At 58.4% G+C, this 20,179-nt stretch overlaps 1 protein-coding gene across 2 annotated transcripts in view; it reads left to right on the top strand.

Annotated features, from left to right (window-relative positions):
* The first annotated feature begins 416 nt into the window (after positions 1-416).
* The window catches only part of AGAP3 (ArfGAP with GTPase domain, ankyrin repeat and PH domain 3), a 158,191-nt gene continuing 138,428 nt past the window's right edge, over positions 417-20,179 (top strand). Inside the window, exon 1 of one of the 2 annotated variants that reach the window (XM_063324144.1) lies at positions 417-832. In XM_063324144.1, the coding sequence (XP_063180214.1) occupies positions 556-832 (277 nt within the window). In that variant the 5' untranslated portion in view covers positions 417-555. The remainder of the gene's footprint in view (positions 833-20,179) is intronic. The other variant, XM_063324145.1, reaches the window with a different exon arrangement.

Here is a 20,179-nt window from a genome sequence, read left to right as displayed (position 1 = left end):
GGGCGACGGGGAGCCGTGTGCCCCGGCTGGGGGGGGGGGACGGGGAGCCGCGTCCCGGCGGTGCGGGGAGGGGACAGGAGCGGTGCAGGGGGTGTCCCGGCGGTGCGGGGGCGACGGGGAGCCGTGTGCCCCGGCTGGGGGGGGGGACACGACGACGGGGAGCCGTGTCCCGGGCGGTGCGGGGGGAAGGCGGCACCGAGTCCGGGCGGTGCGGTGCGGGGGGGCACGATAGGTGCGACGGGGGGACGGGGAGCCGCGTCCGGGCGGTGCGGGGCGGGGGGCGGGCAGTGTGTCCCCCGGCTCGTCCCCGGGGGGTGGCAGCGGGGAGGGGGGGGGGGGGGGCGGTCCGGGGGCGGGGGCCGCGCGTGGTGCCGCCCGTGGCCGCCCCCCCGCGCCCCGCCCCGGGGCCGGTCCCGCTCCCGCCGCCGTGACGCGGGCGGGGGCGGCGCGTGACGCGGGGCGGGGGCGGCCGATCCCGCATCGCGGCGGACCCGCATCGCGGCCATGCAGCGGCTGCCCGCGGCCCCGCGCCGCTGACCGCCCGCCGCCGCCGCCATGAACTTCCAGGGCGGGCCCGGGCAGAGCCCGCAGCAGCAGAGCCTGGCGGCGCCCGGCGGCCCGGTGCCGGTGCCGGTGCCCGGGCCCTCGGGCCCGCAGCCCGGCGGGCCGCCGCCGCCGCAGTTCGGGCTCTCCAACTCGGCGGCCATCCGGGCGGAGATCGGGCGCTTCGAGTCGGTGCACCCCAACATCTACGCCATCTACGACCTCATCGAGCGCGTGGAGGACCTGGCGCTGCAGAGCCAGATCCGCGAGCACGTCATCTCCATCGAGGGTGAGGCGGCCGGGCCGAACCGAACCGAACCGGGCCGGGCCGGGGAGATCCGGACCGGGGCGAACCGGACCGGGGAGAACCGGGACGGACCGAACCGGGACGGGCCGGGGAGAACCGGGGCGAACCGAACCGAACCGGGCCGGTCCGGGCCGCGCCGCTGCCCTTTGTGCCCGCCGGCCGCTGCACCTGCTCCCGGTGCCCGGTGCCCGGTGCCGGGGGCGGCCTCTGCCGCGGGGCCCGGCGGGAGCCCAGCCCGCTCCGCACCGCCCCGCTCCGCTCGCCGGGGCCGGCACCGGCCGCGCTGCCCGGTGGTGTCCCCCTCCTTCCCCGCGGCGGGGCCGGGCCGCGGCCTGCGGCGAGGCGGGCCGGGGCCTGCGGGGCGCGGCGCCCCCCGGGGCCGGGAGCCGCGGTGGGACCAGGGGCCCGGCTGGGCCCGGCCCCGGGGCTGCGGCAGCGGGAGGGGGGGGGTCGCTCCGTAGCAGCCCCCGCCGCGGGGGTCGGCCCGGCGGCGCGGCCTGCAGCCCCGGTGGTCGCGGCCCGGCGGCCTGCGCAGAGCCGGGGCCGGTCGCCTTCCTCCGCCCCGCGGGGAGCCGCGGCGCCGGGGGGAGCCGGGCTGCCCTCGGCATCGGTGGGGTACGCGCCGCGCCGGAACCTGGCGGAATTAGAAATGCAGAAAACTGCAGTCGCGGCCCCAGGGGCCGGGAGGGGGTCGGCCGAGAGCCGGGTGCGGGGAGGGACGGGGGGATTCGCGGCCCGGCGTCAGGCGGGGGGCGGCTCGCCGCGGCCCACCCCAGCGTCCCTCTGCCCGGCTCCGGGCACCCAGAGGCCTCCGGCTGCTGCAGCGCGGCTTTGCCCTTGAGCAGAGGAAGATCTGGGGCCGCGGGTGCCGCCTGGTCCCTGCTGGAGCTGGGGCTCGTTGAGCGTCGCCGTTCCCCTGCCGTGGTGTCTGTTGTCTCCGCTCGATTTTGGCAGCGTGCGCAGGTCGGGTCCCGCTCACGCACGGCAGAAATGTCGCCGCAGCTGGCACGTGGGACCGGCTGGGATGGGAGAGCGGTGGCCCCGCCGCAGTGGGCGCAGGCAGGAGGGTGGCGTGGTGGCCCCGCTGCAGTGGGTGCAGGAGGGAGGATGGTGTGGTGGCCCCGGCATGGTGGCCCCACTGCAGTGGGTGCAGGAGGGAGGATGGCATGGTGGCCCCAGCATGGCGGCCCCATTGCAGTGGCTGCGGGAGGGAGGATGGTGTGGTGGCCCCGGCATGGTGGCCCCGCTGCGGTGGCTGCGGGAGGGAGGATGGTGTGGTGGCCCCGGCATGGTGGCCCCACTGCGGTGGGTGCGGGGGGGAGGATGGCACGGTACCGGCCTCCACAGTGGGTGATGCTGCACGGGGGTGGTGGTCTGGGCCAGGCAGCTTCCCTGGGGCTCTTCTCAAGATTCCTGCATCCTCCTTCAGCCTTTTTGGGGTGGTTTCCTTGGAAATAAGTAAGAGGGACCGTAACAGAAGTCAAAAAGATTGGGTGGTTGAAGGGGTATAAATTCAAGAATTTGTTTCATCTGTCTTGCAGCGCAAGGACAAAGGATGCTTAATGGGATCAGAACGGGGCAAATGTAAAACCAACAAATAAGGGGTCTTTTTTCCATTTCTGTGACTGCTTGTGAGATCTCCTGCCACAGAAAGCTGTAGAATTAATGGAATTACTGAGGTGAAGAGGGAAGGGGTTGCCACTGGAGATGAGTGGGGGTACACAGGGCTGGCACAGGCGGTGGCGGTGCCTTGGGCGTCGGGGCTGCAGCCAGCCTCCAGTGGGGGAGGTCAGGGTGGTCCTGACAGGGGGAGACCGTCTCGCGGTCATTCATGGGGGCTCCGGCAGCTCTTCCTCGCGCCTCTGATGCCGACTGCAGTGAAAGACCCCAGGGACCGGTAACCGTGATGACGTGGTCTGATCCTGCTTGTGATTCCCACATTGTGGGACAGAGAAACTACCAGCTGAAATACTGCTGTAGGAAACCTGCCTGTTACTCCCCCCTTGCTCACGGGGCCACCTCCGCAGGCAGAGCGTGGGTGGCCGACCCTCCCGGGCGCCCCGTGTCCCTGCCCCTGGTACCACGTCTCCCTCCCCACAGGGGTGCTGGGTGCGCGTGTCCCACCCCAGCCACTCTCGTCCTCGCCTGCCGCTGCCCGCCCGCGCCCCGTCCCGGTCCCGCGCCGGGGGATCATGTGTAAGCTGATGGTGAGCACGTTGGCGTGGAGGTGCGTCTCTTAGCAACTTCGCTCGCGGTGCGTGTTTTCTCCTGCTGCTCAAAGGAAGGTGTGAAAACAGAACGCTTTCACAGGCAGCTGCAAACGGTCCGGGCTCCCCGAAGCTGGCCGGCTGCGGTCCCGTCCGGCCCAGGGATGAGGCGTGAAGAGTGACCAGCACACGAGCAGGCGGCCACGGCGCGGCTCACTCGGCGTCACTCCGGGCTGTGTGCGGGGCGGGAGGCTGCGTCCCCTCGGGGGCTCTGCCTGCTCCGACCACAGACCTGTCCTGTCTCTTCTGGCCCTTCCCCGCTTTTCTTTCCAGCTGCGAATTTGGCGGAGCAGGAGTCACACAGATTTCCTTATCTTGGCTGCATTCCCCGCTTACCTGCTAGGCGCTGGGTTAAATCATGATCCCGGTGACAAGCGCGCTGTGATTATGCGGTTCCATGCGATGCGTTACCAAGTATTTGTGAGAGACAGGATTAACGGTGGGGGTAATTAACCGCTGGAAGAATTTTGCTGGAGATGTTATCGTTTCTTTAAGTGCCTGAGTCTGGAAGGGAATATCCTTCTAAACTGTGTGTTTTGGGCTTGATACAGAAATTGCTCAAAGAGGGTTTTTGTTTGTTGGTTTGTTTATGTTCTTGATCTGATCAGACCCTGTGACCATAACAACTGCTTCTGGTCCTAAAATCTGTTACGGAAGTTGCCAGCGAAATCCCAAATCCCAACTTCCTAAGGCTGAGCGCTGGATATTGCAAGACTTGCTCACGTCCTCTTACCACATTCTCTTTCTGCAGGCAATCCCTTCATTTTTAAAAGGGGAAAAGGCAGGGCCGGATGCTTTCGGCAGCGGCGTGCCCGAGCCGCCCGCCCTCCGGCCGGAGCCGGGGCTGCCGTTGCCCCCGTGCAGGTTTTCACCCCAGAGCGGCGCTGGCGGGCGGGAGGGGAGGCGTCAGCACAGGGTGTGTTGTACAGAAACCTCGTGGTCTGGGGCTGTGCTGCGGGGGCACTGCCCAGGACGGGGCTGACCTTGGGTAGGCTGGAGCCAGGAGCCCTGGTGGCCGCCTCTGGGGAAGGAGCCTTTTCCAAGGGAGGGACGAGAAGAGTTTGGAGTCAATGACGGGGCCAAAACCGCCTGCGGACGGAGCCTGGGGCTGTCGCCAGTCACCTCCCCTGGCCCAAGGGGTGGTGTTCAGAGTGCGGCTGCGGGAGGAAGGACCAAAACGGCTTTGTTTTGGTCTCCCTGTAGCCAGAGCCTGGCTGGGAGGCCAGGGCAGGAGGCGGCTGTTGGGCACCCGGGGCCGGCGCTGGGTTTGGCTGGTCGCCGGCGTCAGCTGAATCACAGGCAGGACCCGGTGCTTTTCAGTAGTTTCTAACCGCCAAATTTGGACAGATTTTCAGGGGGCTAGCAAGAAGCGTTTCCCTCATCCCTGGCTTGTTTCTTTGCCAAATCTCAGAGACTGCTGCAAGCTGCTGAGCTCTAGAAAGGGTTTGATGTATGCATAAAGCAAAATGATACGCAACTTCAGTTCTGAGGCTGGTACAACCCCTGCCCGTAATAAATGTCACCTCTAACTATGTTACTCTGGAACAGACTATAGACAGAATTATATTAATAGAATTTGTAATTAGAACAGTAATTACACAGCACTTAATTTCTTTCATAGAAGAGAATTTTCAGAAGTGGCCAAAACGCCAGTTCTAGGCAGGGAGAGGGACGCGGAGGGGGGTGACCCGAGGGACGCGCGGGACGGGGACTGCGGGTGGCGCGGGGCAGCGGAGCCCGCGGGGATCCATCGACACGCAGGAGGGAGCGAGCTGGGAAGATGGAGGTAGGGAAGGAGGATCACGGCGCGGGGCTGAGAAGATGGTTGCATCGAGGTCTTCTGTGGGCGTGAAGTAACGACGGCCAGGAGGGAGGAGGTGGAAGATAGATGAGGAGAAGTAGGTGAGATCCCTCAACAGAGCTTTTGCCAAGTGATAGGAATTTTTCCCTGACGCTGGCTGTCGGGCACACGTCTTGCAGCCCACCTAAAGGCTCAGCTCCCAGGAAAAGCCTGGGGAGGGTTCCCAGCCGTGGCGAGAGGGCTCGGTGGCCAGGTAGCAGGAGCAAGGGCCTCTCTGAATGAGCGCAGTCGGGGTTTTGCCCAGAGTGTGTGTTTTTCCCTTTATTGTCCTTTCACACCCCTCCAGCACACTTCCAAACTTGTTTTGGTTCCTTTGCTCATTTTAAGAAGCGGGATTAGTTTGGAAAAGCTTTCCTCTACGTTACTCCGCTGTTGTTTCTCCGGCAGAGGATGAAAAGGCCGTGGAGGAGGGTGTGCGATAGCAGGCTGGCGCTGACCTGGGGCTCCGCATCTGCCTTGGCCTGGGCAGGAGTTGCCTTGGAGTGTCGTTTTGCATTGCACCGGGTCCCAGCTGTTTCTCCGGGGTTAGGGCCGGAGTGAGCTGTTGGGTCACTTGGTGTGAACCCTTTCATCCCGGGATTTCAGCCTTTTCCCACTCAGCCAGTAGAGCTGGTTAAGGCACATCTTTCAGATACGCATACAGTCTAGGGCCTTGCTACTTCAGGAGCTTTTCTCCAATACTGGGCATCTCGCTGTTAATAATTAGCATCGTTTTTTCAGTAGGCATCTCCAGGATCCTGGATCTTTTTTTTTTTTTTTACATTTCTCTCTACGAGTAAGTAGTTCTTTGATACTGGCTATTTTTGTGTTTAAAGCTGCTTGTACCAATTAATGAGGTCACTTTTCTGTCTCCTTTTTTCTGATGGGTTAAACTGACCGAACCTTGTCCTTTTCGTCAGCTCCAGCACAAGTTTTACAGCTCCATTCTGCATCCATTTCCAAGGTCTTTTGAAACCGCTTCCAGATGCTCTGATTCACAAAATGTGAGGCAGGAGTTGCCACTGATGCAGTATCTTTGTGAGGACGGTGGCAGCGCGGCTCGCTGGAGCCCTCCCAGCGTCCTGCCTCGGCTCTGGGGAGCCCCGCGCTGCCGGGCCGGGGCTGGCCGGCGTGTCCTTGCTCAGCTGAATCAGCCGCAAGTAAATTACACCCTTTGGGAAGGGGAGTCTTCTGCTTAGCTGGCTTTTTCCTGCTAATTCCATGACCTCTGCAGAATTGCCCTGTTTGTGTGCGCCTGTACGTTCCCCACGGCTGGGAAACCGCAGGGAAGGGTGGTGGGGTGCGGCGGCAGGAGCTGTGCTCCGGCTCCTCCGGGAGCAGCAAACCGGAGAGCCGTCAGCGCATCTCTGCGCCGGGGCTGGAGCCGGGCGTCCCAGGCGGCGGCGTGTCCTCTGCCCCTTCTGCCTGCCGGGGCAGGGCTCCAAAGGTGCTGGGAGGGCTGGAGCCCCTCTGCTGTGGGGACAGGCTGGGAGAGCTGGGGGGGTTCAGCCTGGAGAAGAGAAGGCTCCGGGGAGACCTTCCAGCCCCTTCCAGTCCCTCAAGGGGCTCCAGGAAAGCTGGGGAGGGACTCTGGAGCAGGGAGGGGAGCCATGGGACGAGGGGGAAGGGTTTTCCACTGACAGAGGGGAGACTGAGATGAGATGTGAGGCAGAAATTGTTGGCTGTGAGGGGGGTGAGCCCCTGGCCCGGGTTGCCCAGAGAAGCTGTGGCTGCCCCATCCCTGGAGGGGTTCAAGGGCAGGTTGGACGGGGCTTGGAGCAACCTGGGCTGGTGGGAGGTGTCCCTGCCCAGGGCAGGGGGTGGCACTGGAGGGGCTTTAAGGTCCCTTCCAACCCAAACCATCCTGTGATTCTATGATTCTTCTCACCGTAGTCTCGAGCTTTGCAGGAAATGAAGTGCAGACGTGGTTAAAAGAACACAAAAATGAGAGATCGGGCAAATGTTCTGATGGCACGTTCTGTTTTCTTTGGCTGGGGGTGCTGGCGTCTCAGGGCAAAGACTCCCGGGAGAGACTCCCGAGGGGATGTGGAAGTGCTTCTCGAGCCGTCTCATGTGCCAGCACAGGAAAGCCCTAGGTCCCCGAACGCGGCACGTGTCCTTGCCTGGCAGAGGAGCCGGCAGGGCTGACGCTGCTCGGCGTCTCCCAGAGCCGATGCCCAGCGTGAGTGGCACCAGCAGAAGAGTGGGGAGAGTCCTGGTGCGAGGGGAGGCCTTGGCCCCGTGGGAGCGATGGGCAGAGCAGAAGCACGGCCGGAGGAGGCCTGTAGCATGCTTGGACAAGTACAGCCTCTATTTTCATGAAGTTTTATACTGCGGCCCCAGTCATCTGGACCCTCCTTTGCCAGATGCAGTTCTTACTTTGTAGCGCTTACAACTCAAGGACAAGGTCTTGTGGAAGAGTCAGACAATCAGAAAAAGAAATTGCTTGATGCTGTGATTGACAGGCGCTGGGAGAGGTGATGGAGCCGGAGCAGGAAGGCTGGGGGATGATCTCGGTAGCTGAAGAGTGCGTAGGATGAAGTTGCAGGTGCTGTGGTGAGGGGAGAGAAGGTTTCTGGCGCTGCGGGGGCAAGAGCTCTGACATTGTGGCTACAGAGGAAAAGATGAGGACGTGGAGGTAAGCCGCAGGGAAATAACGGGGTTTGGATGTGGCCTCGGTGAGAGCGTCGGAGATTTCTGTGGCTGCGGTTTCATAGTTACCTCAATCCAAGACAAGTGTGGCTGCTGCTAGAGGGGGCAGCTTCAGGGGCAGTCCTGTGCCTGACCAGTGCTCCAAGCAGTGACATCCCCCTCACCCTGTCCCCAGGTCCTGCCTCCGCGTTCAGTGCGGGGCGAGACCTCGGTTTGTGGCTGGGACCGGTGCTTGCACATTGCTTCTGTGCCTGGGCTGGAGTGCGGGGGCTTTGCCTGGGGAGGACCCAGCAGAAGTTCAGTTTGGTTGGGTTTTGGCCTTTGGTCTGTGAATAGCTGGTGTTGCCATCCCCTTTCAGGAGGTTTCCTAGAGCTCCTGGTGGAGCACGTCCATTTTCTGCACAGGGACCTTCAAGTCTCAGGCAGCGCTGGGCTCTCGCCTCCTCTGGAGTGTCCCCAGGGTGAGGAGTAGAGGCAGTGGTCCATCCAGGCTGGCTACTCAAAGGTGGCGATAGGACTTTTGGTTGATTTGGGTGGCCAAACTAGGTTTAAACAATGCTCACTCTAGACCTTAAACTGTGTTTCAAGATGGTCTGGTTGATGTGAAATGGGTCCCACCTTCTCTCCTCATCAGAAGCAGACCCTGGGGAAGGCCGGGTGTTCCTGGTGGCCCTGGGCGGTGGGGTGGCAGCCCTTGAGCTGGAGTCCTAGCCATACGCTCAGCGAATGCGAGAGGGGTGCGGGCAATGGCCGTGAGTTCCAGAGGAGCAGCAATGGGCTGACAGGCTGACACAAAAGCCAGACTACTAGAAACTGAGGGGTACGAGAGCTGCTCCAGCAACGCGCCTGTCATCAGGGCTTTGGACCTTGATGACCACCTCTGTAATACCGTCATGTTTCTACTGCATCCCTCGCTGGGCAGGAGGAGTCCTTTTTCTCTTCGTGATCCACCTCCCTACTTTGGCGTCTGATTTTTTTGAAACTTCCTCCAGGACTTTCTGCGAGTCAGAGCCTCCCAGACAGCAGCTGCACAGAGGGAACGAACCACATCCCCTTTATTTCTGCCAACAGTGCCCTGCGCGAAACAGGCAACTGGTCTGATCTCCCTCTGCCGCCTCCTGCAGCGCTCTGGGCATCACTAGCAGCGCTGAAGCTGGGGTGTTCCTCTTCAGGGGGATTTTCTGAAGCGTTCCAGTGAGAGCAAGGAGTCTTCTGAGGCAGAAAGGCTAAAAAGGGCAAATCGTGCCTGAGAAACCTGGTGGCCTTCTATGAGAAGGTCACAACATCAATAGACAAGGGGAGAGCAACGGACATCACTTACCTGGACCTGAGCAAAGCCTTTGACACCGTCCCACATGACATCCTGGTCTCCAAGCTGATAAAATACGGGATCGATGGACTGACAATTCAGTGGACAAAGAACTGGCTCGACGGCCACACCCAAAGAGCGGCTGTCAATGGGTCCATGTCCAAGTGGAGGCCAGTGACGAGCGGAGTCCCTCAAGGACTGGTACTGGGACCGGTCTTGTTTAACATCTTCATCAGCGACATGGACAGTGGCATAGAGTGCACCCTCAGCAAGTTTGCTGACGACACCAAGCTGTGTGGGGTGGCTGACACGCTGGAGGGAAGGGATGCCATCCAGAGGGACCTTGGCAGGCTGGAGAGATGGGCCCGTGCCAACCTCATGAAGTTCAACAAGACCAAGTGCAAGGTCCTCCACCTGGGTCGGGGCAATCCCAAGCACCGATATGGGCTGGGCAGCAACTGGCTTGAGAGCAGCCCTGAAGAAAAGGACTTGGGGATACTGGTGGACGAGAGGCTCAGCATGGGCCGTCAGTGTGCACTAGCAGCCCAGAATGCCAATCGTATCCTGGGCTGCATCAGGAGAAGCGTGGCCAGCAGGTCGAGGGAGGTGATTCTCCCCCTCTACTCCACTCTCGTGAGACCCCACCTGGAGTACTGCATCCAGTTCTGGAGCCCCTACTACAAGAGAGATATGGATGTGCTGGAACGTGTCCAGAGAAGGGCCACGAGGATGATCAGGGGGCTGGAGCACCTCTCCTATGAGGAGAGACTGAGAGAGTTGGGGTTGTTCAGTCTGGAGAAAAAAAGGCTCCGAGGAGACCTTCTAGTGGCCTACCAGTATCTTAAGGGGGCCTCCAAGAAAGCTGGGGAGGGACTTTTTAGGATGTCGGGTCATGGTAGGTCTAGAGAGAATGGATTAAAACTAGAGATGGGTCGATTCAGGCTGGACGTTAGGAAGAAGTTCTTCACCATGAGGGTGGTGAGACACTGGAACAGGTTGCCCAGAGAGGTGGTGGAAGCCCCATCCCTGGAAGTTTGTAAGGCCAGGCTGGACGGGGCTCTGAGCAACCTGATCTAGTGGGAGGTGTCCCTGCCCATGGCAGGGGGTTGGAACTGGATGATCTTCAAGGTCCCTCCCAACCCTGACAATTCTATGATTCTATGAAAATCAAGATAACTTTAGCCTGCTTCCCTGTTGAAAGGAGGTTCGTATGATTAAGCCCTGTTCTTCTGTGTCTGCTTGCCTCTCCTGCCCCAGTAACTTTCAGACCTGCTGTCCAGTTTCAGCCAAACCCCTGCTGTTCCTGAATTCCTACAAATCCCAAGAAAATAGATACCTAGACAGAGCAGAGTGACCCAGCTCGCGCCACGCAGTGGGAGAGGGTCGTTTGTGTCTCTCCGTGGTGGCTCGCTGCCGTGGGGCTGCATCTCGGCACTGCAACCTCCGACTGAGTCACTCTGGAAGCTCTCGCCCGGGGTTATGTGTGAGATCGTGTTCTTTCCGTGTGATCTGCGTGGTGATGAAATCCACTCGGTCACGGAGAGCGCTGCGCCGCGGTTACAGCCAACTGGTTGCTGCGTCTGAGATGTGGGTCTCGCCGCGCTGCTGCTGCGGTCCTGGAGGGCTGGAAACCACCAGCTTCGGGGTGGTGGGCCCACGGCTGGACTCGCTGCGGCGGACATCGTGGCTGTCGGGCCGTGGCTCTTGCTCCCTGTAGCGTGTCCATTCTCACTTGTCCCCTGCTGCTGATTTTTGGATTGCTCTTGATGTTTAGCCCAGCGGTGACTCCCCAGCTTAATGAAAAGGGGTTTGACTGTCAGAGAAGCCCCCAGCGGGTGTGCGTCCCCCGGTCTCCAGGTGAATGGATGGAGGTGAATGGAGGGAATCCGCGGCTGGAGCAGCGCGGGTGGCCGGTGGGCGGGTGGCTGAGGCTGGTGCTGCCCCGGTGGCGATGGGTGCCCTGGGGTGGAAGGCGCTGCGGCACTTCTGTTGGGGAACAGTAGGGAGTGAGTCTGCGGCCTCTGTTCCCCGTCTCTCTCGTTGCAGTCGCACCGTGGAGCCTTATCTGATCAGGTTCCTCCCGCAGAATATGCTGTGAAAACACAGGACAAAGAGAACCCTGCCGCAGAGCTCTGGGAGTTTGTTTAAAACTGAGAGGCAGATGCCGGTGAGCAAGTGGGGAGCGCGCAGAGACGGCGGGACAGCGCGGGCTGCGTCCTGGACGTGGGCTTAACAGGGCAGTCGTCTAACCCGTGTTGTTTCTGCTGTTCCTGGTGAGTACGGAGGCACAGGAGAGCTTTAAGGAGCAATTTGAAAGAGGATAATAAAGCAGATTTCAGGTTGTTTACAGAGAGCTCTTTTCAAACACGAAGTACAACGGGGAGAAAATAGAGAGGTGTTTGCTTGAAATGCAGCAGCTGGGAAGTGGAGATTGCCGTCACCGTTCGTGAGGGAGAGGAGTCAGCTCTTCGGCAGCGAGGGAAGGATGGTTGGTAACGGACGGGGAGTTTGGGAGGGTGAAGACAAGCAGCTTGCAGTTCTGTGACAGAAGAGGAGGACCTGGAGGGGGGATTCAAAGGGAGGGCTGGCCTGCTTAAGAAAGGGAGGTTAGGAAAATAATTTTAGCAGCAGCATTGTGACTGCATAAGGGTGAGGCGTGGTTTTATGCATTACAGACCATTTGGGGGGCAGGGTGCAGCGCTGATTGATGCAGAGTGGAAGCCTGGGGTCTCTGGCTGTGTGGCCGGGCGATAAAGGCTGTATTTTGGGAACTGTCATTTGTGTAGCTCTGTAGGGGTTTAGGGAGGGCCAGGATATGGGGAGGAGAGTTCAGTCCGTGAACTCTGTTCCCTGTAGCAGTGTCTGAATGGTGTCCTGAGCTCACAGACGGGTTCTAACAGTGCTGTCCCCAGTCATCGAGCAGCAAGGGCTTGGGGGAAGAGGGGACAAAGCTGGGATTAGTAACAGCTCTCTTTAATCATGTTGGGCTTGGGCTTGTGGGTACACACTTGAAATGCTGGAGGGGGAAATAAGCTGAGACTTCATTTTGGACAGGAGACAGCCCAGGAATAGAAAGGCAGAACTATGAATCATCAACACAGAGCTGAGAGATGGTATTAAATTAAAACATAAGGCTAGCTAGAAGAAGCATGAAGGGGGCAAAGAAGGTGCTATGGGCAGAGCCATGTGAGACACCTGAAAAACATAGAAAAACTGAGGGTGGGGGTTGAGGGCAATCCTTTTGAGGCTGGTGAAAGAACCAGGAGAATAAAAGAACTGCTGGGACCAACGAGGACAAGGCGTCATGGCCAGTTGTGCTCCTGAAGGTGCGGCTGGCAGGGTCCAGAAGAGCCCAGAATCTGCACATGGGGCGGGAACAACCTCATGCAGTGCCCCGGTGAGATGGGAAAGGGCAAGGGGAGATCCATAACCCCCCCTCCTGCCTGGAGTCAGATGTCTGTCCTTCCGGAGAAATGTTTGTCCAGCCAGCTTCTAAAAGGCTGTCAGTGACAGTACATCCCAAGTCTTCCCGGGAGGCTGGAGAGAGACTGGAGAGAGGTGGATTCGATGGATGGGCTATTAGGTGGGTAAGGAATTTCCTGGATGGTCACATCCAAAGAGTTATGGTCGATGGCTTGGTGTTCAGATGGAAGCCAGTAACAAGTAGTGTCCCTCCAGGGTCTCTACTGGGACCAATACTGTTCAGTGTCTTAAGTACCGACATAGATAGTGGGATGGAGCGCACCCTCAGCAGCTTGTGGGTGACACCAAGCCAAGTGGTGCATTTGATAGGCTAGAGAGAAGGGGGGGCTAGAGGTCCCCAGAGGGACCCTGACAGGCTGGAGGAGCGGGTCCATGTGAACCTCATGAGGTTCAACCAGGCAAGTGCAGGGTCCTGCTCCTGGGTCGGGGCAACCCCCAGTGCCAGCCCAGGCTGGGGATGGAGAGCAGCCCTGAGAGAAGGGCTTGGGGGGGCTGAGGGGGGAAAAGCTGGCCATGAGCTGGCACCGTGTGCTGGCAGCCCGGACCCCCCCACAGCCTGGGCTGCATCCCCGGCAGCGTGGGCAGGGGGGCGAGGGGGGGATTCTGCCCCTCTGCTCCGCTCTGGGAGACCCCCCTGCAGTGCTGCCTCCAGCGCTGGGGCCTCGGCACAGGAGAGACACGGAGCTGTTGGAGCGGGGCCAGAGGAGGCCCCGGAGCTGCTGGGAGGGCTGGAGCCCCTCTGCTGTGGGGACAGGCTGAGAGAGCTGGGGGGGTTCAGCCTGGAGAAGAGAAGGCTCCGCGGAGACCTTCCAGCCCCTTCCAGTCCCTCAAGGGGCTCCAGGAAAGCTGGGGAGGGACTCTGGAGCAGGGAGGGGAGCCATGGGACGAGGGGGAAGGGTTTTCCACTGACAGAGGGGAGACTGAGATGAGATGTGAGGCAGAAATTGTTGGCTGTGAGGGGGGTGAGCCCCTGGCCCAGGGTGCCCCGAGAAGCTGTGGCTGCCCCATCCCTGGAGGGGTTCAAGGCCAGGTTGGCCGGGGCTTGGAGCAACCTGGGCTGGTGGGAGGTGTCCCTGCCCAGGGCAGGGGGTGGCGCTGGGGGGGCTTTAAGGTCCCTTCCCACCCAAACCAGTCTGTGATTCTGTGAAATTTCTTCCAGTGTTTAACTGTCCTTTTCCTTAGAAAGTTTAACCTGAATCTTTTCTGCTCCCAATGTCATCCACTTGTGAAGACAAAGGGAACAGATCATTCCCTTCCTCTTTGCAGCAGCCTCTTTCCGTACTTGAAAACTAGCAGATTCCTCTTCTTTAGACTTAATAACTTTAGGTCTTTGTCCGTGACACCTTCTGGTCCTCTGTTCATCTTCACGCTCCTCTGGGCTCTCTCCCCTTGACCACGTCCCCGTTGAAGAGTGGTACCCAGGGCTGGATGCAGCACTCGGCAGTGCTGGAGAAAGCACAAAGCAGGACTTCTGCAGGCGTGTCTCTGTTGGTGTGATTCAACTCGGTGGTTGCCCTTCCTCAGAAGCACAGTACTGCTGACTCCCGTTGGTTTGTGAGCCACTCTGACCCCGGCGTCCTTTTCGGAGGAGCTGCGGGCCAACCTGCCGCGCTCTGCCCTGTTCTTGGGCAAGTGATTAACGCTGCGTCAGTGCAGGCCCTCACAACTGCCCCTGGGGAATTTAATCCTTTTTAGACAATTTCTCCAACTTGACAAAGCCACTTAGGGCTCTAATCCTTGCAGTCACTCTTAGTTTCATGCCACCTGCAATTTTAATAAGCATACTTTCTTACATCATCTGGTTGGTTAATCAGAATATTGAAGAGAGCTGAACCTAGGAGAAACCTTCCCCAATCCAGGCTGATGCTCATTTCAATTTGCGTGCTTATCTTTGATAAATATTATCAAATCAGTATTGTTCTGAGCCCGTAGTGGGTTTATCCGTCCTTAAATTAATTTTGAAAATATCATGTGAAACAGTCGGAAGCATTACTTAATGTATGATGCTTAACATCTGCGTCTCTGCAGCGCTGAAGGTCCGTTACCCTGCTGCAGAAGGAACTGACGGTGGTTTGACAACATTTGTTCCTAATAAATCCATATGTGCTGGTGCTTGCCTTGTCTTCCGGGCACTTACAGGTTGTTGCTGATTTTTTTTTTCTTTTTTTTAGTGTTTTGAGTCGGAGTCATCTGTGTTTCTTAGCTTCTCTGTTTGTTTGCTTCCAAAGGTGGGCGCTGCTCCTGCCTTTTTGGGTGGAGTTGCCCTCCATCAGCCCAGAGCTCTCGGGGCTTGAGCTCTTCTGAGTTTCTCCAGACAATTAAGCATTCCAGGGTCAAGTTAATCAAAATCTGACATTGCATTTTTTTACCAAAAGTGTAGGTATGATTCTTTAGGCACTGCTCTTGTGCCAGACACCTCTTTGCTGTTTATGGCGAAGACTTAGGCAAAAAGGCATAAACCGCTTTGTCCCCAGTGTCATTTCTCAATTGCTTTTTCTGTCCACCGAGGAGCAGACCGCTCTTCTTCGTGTTGGTACGTTGATTACTAACGTCGAGGAGAACTGCGTCTTGTCTGTGCGGGGTGTTGCTGGTTGCCTCTTACTCTCTGCGTAGCTGAGTTGAGTTCGGTCTGCGGTGCTGATGCCACTCTTTTGTGTTTATCCTTATTAATCTGCCCTAATTTCCACTTTCCACACGCATGCCTTCCTGTGCCCGAGACCAGTGAGGAGCTCGTGTGAGTTAGCCAAGTTGGTCTCCTACTTGTTGTTCCTTCGCACCAGGGCAGTTTCTGTTTGTGCCATTGGCACCGTTGCTTTGAGGACCCGCCAGCCTTCTGCTGTAATCTCTTTTTCTTTTTTTTTTTTTTTTCCCCCCCTTGTGGATTTGCCTCCAAGAAGGTCTTGCCGGTAGGGTTTAGTAGCGTCTGCCTTGGTGGATTCTCTCGTTTATGGTTTGCCGTCCTTCCCCCGATACATCGTGAGAACATGCTGGGCCGTCATTTCCCTGCCCTGCCTTCTCCAGACGGCTTCCTTCGGAGGGTTTGGAGAAGGGTGCTTTGGTGGACTGCAAGACGTGGAAATTAAGTTGGAGAGAGTCTAAGGTAAAATTGGCGGAGAAAATGGCACGTGGCCTGGTGCAAGTGAGAGCTGGGTGTGGGAGAACCCGCCCTAGCCCTTCTGCTGGCGAGCCCCGGCTTGGACGTGGGTGCTTGGAGAGGGGGTTGCGCAGCGTGGCTGCGCGGAGCCGTTCGGTGAGCTTGTGGCGGACGGGCACGAGGAGATGGGGATGGTGAGCGCAGAGGGGTGAGACTAAGGTGTGTTCCTCTTGAGAGGAGAAAACGTCTGAAAGTATGTTGAAATCAGTCAACTGGGTTTCGTGGATTTTGTTTTTTTAAACATGGATTTTGACACTGGAGTGTCTGTTCGATTATTTTGCCGTGTATAGTGAAGTAATAAAATTCGCGTTATTACCCCACTATTTAGCTTGATAAATTGTTTGACTGAAGCATCTCCCGGACAGATGTGTAGGTCGGGCTGGGAAACACCAAGTGGTGGAGGATGGATGGTGGAACCATCCCTGTTGGAAGGGCCCTGGGAGGTCTCCAGTGCAACCTCCCGCTCCAGGCCAGGTCAGCGTTGCCACCCGGGCAGGTGCCGAAGGGCTTTGTCCAGCTGAAAAGGTCTGAAAACCTCCAGGGTCGGGGGTTCCTCACCCTCCCTGGGCAAAACACTGCAGCAGTGCCTAATCCGCTGTTTCCTTCGGTCACTTGTTCCAGTTGTTAATTCCTCTGGCTGCTGGTAGTTAGCGTTTAATTTCTAATTTGCATTCATCTGCTTTAAAGCTCCATTTTTTACTTCTTTCTTTAGATTGGACTAAATAAAACTTTGTTACCTGAACATTATTCCCTGAAAAGTTTACTTTTACTTGGTAATCAATTATCTCTTGATGTTCTTTTTGGAAAGTTAATCACATAATGCTCGTTAAATGTCTCTTTGTGAGTTCATTTATTGTGGCCTTCAAAGAATTTTTATGGCTTTTCATTACCCAGTGTTCTTAAAATCAAAAAAAAAAAATCAGACTATAGGCAAGACGCTGTTATTTGACTCAGCCACAGCTACATTTACCGTAAGTCCATCTCCGTTCTCTGCGAATTGTTCCTTTTAAGCGCCTGAGGATCATTTAGCTCTTTTGCTTCAGAATTGCGTTGGGGACTAACGATGAGCTGCTCGTCTGCTCTGAGCTTTGAGCCTTTCCCAGGGTTTCAGCCCCCATCCTATGGGGCTGGGTGGTGGTCCTTGGGAAACACCTTCCTATGGGGATGGGTGGTGATCCTTGGGAAACCCCTTCCTGTGGAGCTGGGTGGTGGTCCTGGGGATAGACCCCTTCCTGTGGGGATGGGTGGTGGTCCTGGGGACAGACCCCTTCCTGTGGGGATGGGTGGTGGTCCTGGGGACAGACCCCTTCCTGTGGGGATGGGTGGTGGTCCTGGGGACAGACCCCTTCCTGTGGGGATGGGTGGTGATCCTGGGGACAGACCCCTTCCTGTGGGGCTGGGTGGTGATCCTGGGGACAGACCCCTTCCTGTGGGGCTGGGTGGTGATCCTGGGGACAGACCCCTTCCTGTGGGGCTGGGTGGTGGTCCTGGGGAAAACACCTTGCACCGGGCAGTGCAAAAAGCTTTAGCTGAACGGGCTCAGCCTGCAAAGTGGTTCAGGTCTCTCAGTCACGTCCCAGTCCTGGATTCTCCAAGTTACCGCACCAACCAGATGTTTTCAACCACGATCTTTCTTTTACTTGCATTATGGCATGGCCCAGAGAAAGCCCTGAATGGCGTCAGGTGTGGTACGATGCATTCCTACCCTGGGAAGTGTTCTTTGGCTCTCTGTCGGTCTCCGGTCCGGCCTGCTCAAAGTCAGACTCTGGCCATCACTAGATCGCGTTGGCTGTGGCTTTCTGTGGCGGAGTCCAGGAGACTCTTCAGAATGGGAATTAAGCCATGTCTCTGCAGGTGCTACTCCCTCAGGGGAGAAGTTTTTCCAAAGCCATGGCTTTGGACTTGCCCCCCGTTGCACTGCCTGCTGTTGCTGAGAAGGGTTCAGCTACACCTTTCCTGGAGCTGAAGGCCACGGTCAGGTTGCCCCTTTGCCTCCTCTCTGCCAGACTGCAGAAGCCCATCTCGGTGTCACCACGTAGATCAAGCCCCTCACCACTTGGTAGCCACCTGTCAGACCCTCACCAGTTTCCCCACACCCCTTTTGAACTGGGGAGCCCCAAACTGGTGCAGCCTCACCAGTGCTGAGCGGAGAGACACGACAGAGTCCCGCAGTCGCTGACGGTGCTTCTCCTGACGTGACCCGGGCTGCGGTCTGCCTTCCTCCCCATGAACACGTGCTGTTGGCTCGTGCTAGACCTGGCGGCTGCCTTCTCCACCAGGCTGCCCTCCTCCAGCTGCTTCCCAGCCGGCACCGCTGCATGGGAGTCCTTCTGCCCGGCCCACAGACACCCACACCTCTCCGTATTGCACGTCATGAGGCTTCCCATCACCGCATCCACGTTCGCCGTGGTACGTGTGCGTCAGAGCTCCGCTGTTTGGCACATTCGGGTTAGTGTTGTCTGCAGATTGCTGGGGGGCTCTCGGTCACTCCGTGGGTGGTGGAGGAAGGTGTGGCGTGATGTTGGCCCAGTATTGACCCCCGGGCTGCTCCGCTCCCTGCTGCCTGACGGCTGGGTGTCGCGCCGTTGGTTGCTGCCCCCAGCCCGGCGGCCCAGGCAGTTTCTGCCCGTCCTTGCTCTGGTGGTCCGGCCCGTGTTGCCTCAGCCCAGCCGGCTGGCGAGGCGCTGGGGCTGGTCACGGGTGATCTGCCATGGCCACGGTTCCTGGTTACCCGCCCGTCCACGGCAGGTAGCTGGTGGTTCCTTGGGGGAGTCTGGGTGTTCTCTCCCGCGCACGGAGCTGACACCTCTCTCTTCCAGTCATTCCTGCGTACCTCCGTTATTTCTATGTTTATTAAAGAATAGCGTAAGCAGGAGAGCGATCCCTCCTGTGAACTCGCTCTTTCTAAGACCATTACGTTCAAGTTGTTTGTGCCTTTTGATTTTAAACTTATATTGTTTTAATGAATTTTTTTAATTATTTTTTTTTTGCTGATGGTTTTGAAATTCCACACGTGTCTTTCTGCGTACTCTCTACGAGTATTTCAGTCTGCTCCTTTAGTGACGTGGGGGCGAGGGGGGACCCCTCGGCTCTCGCGGTGCCTTCTGCTGGGCCTGTCCTGCAGGAGCCCGTGAAGTGCCCTGGTTTGCAGAGCTGCTTCCTGTTGTACTTAGCATTGTTGAAAAACTTTTTTCCTGAAGTCTTCAGCTTCCTATCCCAATTTTGGATACTTCCTGTGTTCAAGATCTCATTGACATCTGTTTCCTCCTCTTTTTTCCCCATTTCTTACCGGGTTTTTTTTGGTGCATTTTGGATGTTGCTAGTCTCTAAGCTAGTTGAGGTCTTTTAGCCCAATTGTTTTCTTTATTTTTTTATGGAGTATTGGCTTTTTGGCTTTTGGATAAATCATGAAAATGTTAAAAAACCTAAATAACAACAAAAAACCCAAACAAATGAAAAACCAACTAAAGCCACGCACCCCGTCAGGCCCGGGATGCCAAACCCCATTTTCTCCCAGTAAGATTTTCCCCACCGGTGCTTCCGTTATCCAAGACGACCAGAGATGAGCAGGCGCTCGCCCGCTGCCCAGCTGGTGCTGGGGGCAGTTGCCGCAGTGCGAGCAGGGACCATGTTGGGTCCCCAGCCCACGAAGGGGTCTCCACTTGGGGGTCTTCAGCCTGGAGAAGGGGTCTCCACCCGTGGGTCCCCAACCTCGAGAAGGGGTCTCCAGGCCTGGAAGGGGGTCTCCATCTGCAGGTCCCCAGCCCTGAGAAGGGGTCTCCACCCATGGGTCCCCAGCCCAGGGAAGGGGTCTCAACTTGCAGGTTGCCCAGCATAGAGAAGAGGTCTCCACCTGCAGGTCCCCAGCCCAGGGAAGGGGTCTCCACTTGGGGGTCCTCAGCCCGGAGAAAGGGTCTCCAGCTGCGGGTCCCCAACCCAGAGAGGGGGTCTTCACCCGCGGGTCTCCAGCCCTGGGAGGGGGTCTCCATCTGCAGGTCCCCAGCCCAGGGAAGGGGTTTCCACCCATGGGTCCCCAGCCCAGAGAAGGGGTCTGTCACCGTGCTTGTCCCTCCCAGGGGCTGCCCGCCCTGAGCTGGTGGCACCTTGGTGGCAGTCTGGCTGTCGGGCACGTTGCCCGTCAGAGGTGCCTGCAGAGCTCCTGCCTGTCCCCCTCGGTGGGGTGGTCTGGAGGAGACCCCTGGCCAGGCTGTGGCTTTGGCAGCCCATGTGAAGGTCCGCTCCTCTCCTTGAGCTAATTCTGCCGGTCCCAAAGCCCAGCGGCGGGCGCCGGATTTAGGTGGCACGCTAAAATAAACGCGCAGTTAATGGGATTTTGGGTTACTTTATTGCTGAAGTAGGTGGTGCTGGGTTTCCTCCAGCCAAAGAGGGTGGCGGTGGTCAGAGGTGAGGTCCCCTCAGGCCACGGCACGGTCCCCAGCCCGGGGCGGCTGGCAGCGCCGGGGCACGGGACCGTGCCCCGGCGCTGCCAGCCGCCCCGGGCTGGGGACGGTGCCGTGGAGAGGCCACGGTCCCAGCACAGCTGATGGGGACCGCAGCAGGGACGCTGGCAGGTGTCCAGGAGCGGGCACGGCACCCCTGGTCAGTGGTCTTTGAGGCACCACCG

This window comes from Chroicocephalus ridibundus, chromosome 2 (assembly GCF_963924245.1).
Source record: "Chroicocephalus ridibundus chromosome 2, bChrRid1.1, whole genome shotgun sequence".
NCBI lineage: Eukaryota > Metazoa > Chordata > Aves > Charadriiformes > Laridae > Chroicocephalus > Chroicocephalus ridibundus.
The sequence above is the reverse complement of the archived record's forward strand: the minus strand, read 5'-3'. Positions and strand labels throughout refer to the sequence as shown.